The 4,906-nt window shown below is 40.7% G+C and overlaps 1 protein-coding gene across 1 annotated transcript in view; it reads right to left on the bottom strand.

Annotated features, from left to right (window-relative positions):
- Positions 1-1,708, bottom strand: part of LOC147857381 (protein WALLS ARE THIN 1-like) — a 3,211-nt gene extending 1,503 nt beyond the window's left edge. Inside the window, exons 1-4 of the mRNA XM_087328160.1 lie at positions 1,310-1,708; positions 614-676; positions 138-254; positions 4-35 (exon numbers count right to left, since the gene is read on the bottom strand). Coding sequence (XP_087184286.1) covers positions 4-35; positions 138-254; positions 614-676; positions 1,310-1,575 — 478 coding nt within the window. The 5' untranslated portion in view covers positions 1,576-1,708. The remainder of the gene's footprint in view (positions 1-3; positions 36-137; positions 255-613; positions 677-1,309) is intronic.
- Between the last annotated feature and the right edge of the window lie 3,198 nt (positions 1,709-4,906).

Genomic DNA, 4,906 nt, shown 5'->3' with positions numbered 1-4,906 from the left:
GACCCTCCCTCCTCATTATTCGTATTTTCTCGATTCTAGAACAAAATGCAAAAAAAACAAAGAAGCATTCAAATGGAAAGCTCCTCTTAATGTTATTTGCAACAGAGAATAGATTAGAGGTCTTTTTAAGTTTTTACCCCAGGCATGCCGAAATACCAAACGTGAACACGGGAACAAGGTTTTGAAACCGCCGAAGCACATGTTGCAGAAGTATAATACAAACCGCGAGAAAAAGGGTCTGATTGACGCACACTCTGTATAGTGTGTGCAGGCCCGACAGATTAGAAAAGAGACAATCTAGATTTTGAAGATTGTGGTCCAGATTTAGTATATCAACATAGAAAACATGAGCTCACACACACACACACTCTCTCTCTCTCTCTCTCTCTCTCTCTCTCTCTCTCTCTCTCTCTCTCTCTCTCTCTTCTCTCTCTCTCTCTCTTTGTTTCCTTTCCTTCCATTCTTTCTTTCCACAAAGCATATGCAACTAGTAATTAAGAACAATAAGAGTGATAATGTAAAAAAAGATTGATCACATGTTCTCTCTAATATCTTCTTTTTCTTACATATAGAGACACCATGAGAATGAACAATCGGCAATAACAACACTTACCCAATAAAACCACATAGCATGAATTGGGATAGCTTGATGAGGGTGAGAGGTCTTCTATGTTGCCTGGCATTACAAGTAGAAGAAACCTCAGTTTCAGCATATGCTTGTTGGTAACATGTATGAATATATTGTTATGTTTCCATTTGAGATCAGCAATTACTAGATGCACATGAGAGAAACCCCATTAACTATGGTAATAGCATCTCTCAATATAAACCCAAGTTAATATATATATATATACAGAAATAACATTTCTGGCCATGGGCTCAATCCCATCCCATTGATCGTAATCCATTTCCCCGTGGACATTACAAAGTAATCTGTCTCTCTAAATCCTTGTTATTATAACAAGAGCATCTCTCTCCTTAAACCCTAATTACTATACCAGGCGCTCTCTAAACCCTAGTTAATATATATATATAGAGAGAGAGAGAGATGATTCTTTGTTCTGGACACATTTGAGAGCATAATAAAGCGCCAAAATGTATCAAACTTAATCAAAATAATTGGTAAGAAGGAAATGAACAAGAAATGGTAACATTAAGAATCCATATCCATGTCTATGGTATCTAGAGAGAGAGAGAGAGAGATGAAATCAAATAAGAAGGTACAACCAGAGTACAGTAAGGGATGGGATGGGATAGGATGAAATTGAATGCTTTTTGTGAAGAAGGGTTTTCCGATCAGAGAACTCACCTTTCAAGGAAGAAGGCAAAGGGGGCGAGGAAGAGGGACGCAATGACATTCCGATAGACAGGGAATACATATCGACTAACCCCGACCGAGAGGGCTGCGCTCGCCAACACTTGGAAACCAGCATAGAGCATCTGAACCAAGGCGGTGGAGATGTGGATATGGAGGTGGACACCTTCGCCTCGCCTTGCCACCGCGGCGCTCGTCTTTCCCAGGAGCCGAGCCCCGAAGCTCTTCAATCCGTAGAGCAGAGGCGAGGAAGAAGCCATATGTGGGCGGGTCCTTCAGATGAAGAAAAACAAGAAGATGGTGATGGTGATGGTGATGGTGATGGTGATGGTGATGGTGATGGTGATGAAGAAGAAGCATTATTCCATGGATTGTATAGTGAAATTTGGCCCCATCTTATTCTTATTCATTCTTCTCCTCCTCCTCCTCCATCGTTTTCTCTCTCTCTCTCTCTCTCTCTCTCTCTCTCTCTCTCTCTTTTCTTTGTTCCTAGGGTTTGCTCTGTTTCTGTGTCAGTCTTCTTTCCTTCTATTGTGTTGTGCTCTGTTCCTTGAGGTGCTCTGTTCTTCTTCTTCTGGATCTTCTTCTTCTTCTTCTTTTCAAAGGAATGAAGAGAAGAGAGAAGAGAAAAAGGAGGGGGCACGAGGCAGTCCCTCGCTCTTCTCGCGTGCAGATGAATGTATTAATTCTTCTCCTTCTTCTCCTTCTTCTTCTTCTTGAACTTTCTGAGTGTGCCAAAGCAGGCCCCTTGTTTCAGATAATTATGAATCTGGCCACTCCTCGTGTTGTCTTTCCTTTTAAGACAACTCTCAGGAGGAGGACTCAGGACTCAGGAGAAGGAGTCATTGGGTCAAGAGAAGTCATTGGCAACTCTCAGGAGGAGGAAGTTAGAGAGTGTGAGTTAGGCCCAAACCCTTAGAATCAATCTCTTCTTCATGCATACATACTTTTATTCTACCTTTTTTGCCACAACATGCCCTTTCTCCACCCCTCAATACATACCCCCCCTGTCACTCCCATCTCATCTCATCTCATCTCATCTCTCACCTCGCCTTCCAGTTGGCTTGCCCGAGTCTTCTACACTTGGATTGCCCGAGTTTACACCTGGACTGCCTAAGTCTTCTACACCTGGATTTCTTGAGTCTTCTACTCTTAGATTGCCTAAGTCTTCTACACCTGGATTGCCTGAGTCTACACCTAGACTGCCTAAGTCTTCTACGCCTATATTGCCTAAGTCTTCTACACTTGGGTTGCCTGAGTCTACACCTAGGCTGCCTAAGTCTTCTACACCTGGATTGCTTGAGTCTACACTTGTATTACCGGAGTCTTCTACACCTGTATTGCCTGAGTCTACACCTAGGCTGCCTAAGTCTTCTACACCTGGATTGCTTGAGTCTACACTTGTATTACCGGAGTCTTCTACACCTGTATTGCCTGAGTCTTCTACACCTAGATTGCTCGAGTCCTCTACACCTAGATCACTTGAGTCTTCTACACCTATAATGGATTAGCCTCGTGGTTTTCTCATAGCTCGCGACCACATTTAGTGTCTATCGTCCAAACAAGTTGTGATGTGATATGCTCTATTTCTTTGAAGGTGAGAATCTACATCCCGCACCCGTGTTGGACAAGATTGCCTGCATCTACACCTAGATGGATGAGACCCACGGTTTCTCTCGAGTCTCAGTTGGGTTTGCATATTCTCGCATCAAAAGAAATAAAGTGTATCACATCACTGCTTGTTTGGATAGGATTGCCTGAGTCTACACCCAGATGGATGAGGCCCATAGTTTCTCGCAGTCTTAGTTGGGTCTGCCATCCACACCGGTTGTGATCGGATGCTCAGTTTCTTCGGATGCCACGATGTTTTCTGTGTAGTCAGTTGGGGGGTGGGCAATGTGGTGTGGCACGAGTGTGAACAACAAGGGACATAGGTAGTAGGTTTCACATGGCAATACAATTCCCGCAAATCTCGTAGATAAATAAGGCATTGCAACATGATAGGTTACCTATTTTTCTTCATCACATGTATTTACATGTGAACCTAATTATAAATATTTGATAAATAGCATGCAAGAGTGGGCCTTTGGGCACATATACAAGGAGTTTAGGCACCGATATATAGTCCATGGGGCCTATAAATGTTAATAGGGCAAAGTGTGGGTAGGTGTATTGGGGCATGCTATATATTGGGCAGTGAGGTGGATATTATGAATGATATTTCCGCATTACTCATAGTGCCACATCGGTGCAATGAACGTCATAAATAGCTAAAAATAGGTTTGCTTAGGATGATGATAATGTGTAAAAGGTATTCAAATATTGTTGACCATAATTAATTAATTAATTTGTTAGATATTCAATCAACTTATCAAGTAGTGATGCTACATCTATTGCCACAATGTAGACATGATGAAGCGCATTTGCTCATGAAATGAAGGCTGAGTAGATTTACATATTCGAGAGATTGATGAGAATAAAATAAATCCATAAAAATATCACCAAGGAAACAATAGCTAAGCTTGGGAGATCCAACCCAAATAACATGAATGATTCAAATGAAAGTATCTCCCATTGATTGGTAAAAAAATCAAAGGGAACTCAGTGATCATCGATTCAAGTGTCACTTTTTTGTTATAAGGCATTCTTTTATATGGGTGGAGGCGGTGGTCATTGCCTAGTGGATTGATGGCATGCCATTGTCTTTTTAAAAGGCCCTACACAATGACTTTATAAGACATTAGGTTTAGGTCTAAAACAAGACATTATGTTGAAAACCTTAGATCTTATCTCTTCCCTCTTACATGGCACCCGATAAGACCCTCAACAAAAAATATCAGGCGTCTTTGTTCCAACTAAAAAAACATCATTCAATGCATGAGATAAGAGCTTGGGCTTATTATTATTTGATTGAGACAAAAAAATGAGACGAACAATTATGGTGATAATGATTGTAAGGTATATGGTTAAAGAGATAACGACATTTGTAAGACAAATCACAAATAAAGGGGCAATGTTGGGAAGGTGGCCCTCGAGAGGCTTTGAGGTTGATTTGTTGAAACGTCACAAGCCTTACGAGGTGTGAAACCGTATGAACCACACAAATGTGGTTGAAATATGGGTGAAATGCGATATCAATGGTCATTTGAACACATTCATAGTTAGAAAGGGACTCTACCTTAGCAAATGACGGCTTGTTATGCCTTACCTCTACCTCTTAAAGAAGGAAGTGACATAGCCAACAATTCTTCTTGGTTTTGAAAATCATTTGGAAAGGACGATATAGCCATTGTCCCTTTTTACTACCCACATATGAAAGGCCAACCTTGTGAACCAATATAATGTGATGCGATTTGAGATTTTTTTCTAAAGCTTATATATTTAGGACGGATTTGTTTGTTTCTTCTAGGAAACTTGGATGAAGTTTTCACGATTGGTGAAGGTTTATGAGTCATCTTCGAAAGATATCAATATATTACTGAGAAAGAGGTGATGCATTTGAATTGTGTAGAACACATAATGTCATATTTATGTATCCAAGATGATTTTGACAATGTACTTATGTTGTATCCACTAAAGTAACACGTTTCA

The sequence above is a fragment of the Azolla caroliniana genome, unplaced genomic scaffold, assembly GCF_043228905.1.
Source record: "Azolla caroliniana isolate FFs.n. ecotype wild unplaced genomic scaffold, voAzoCaro1.0.p SCAF_12, whole genome shotgun sequence".
NCBI lineage: Eukaryota > Viridiplantae > Streptophyta > Polypodiopsida > Salviniales > Salviniaceae > Azolla > Azolla caroliniana.
This window is presented reverse-complemented; position numbering and strand designations above follow the sequence as displayed.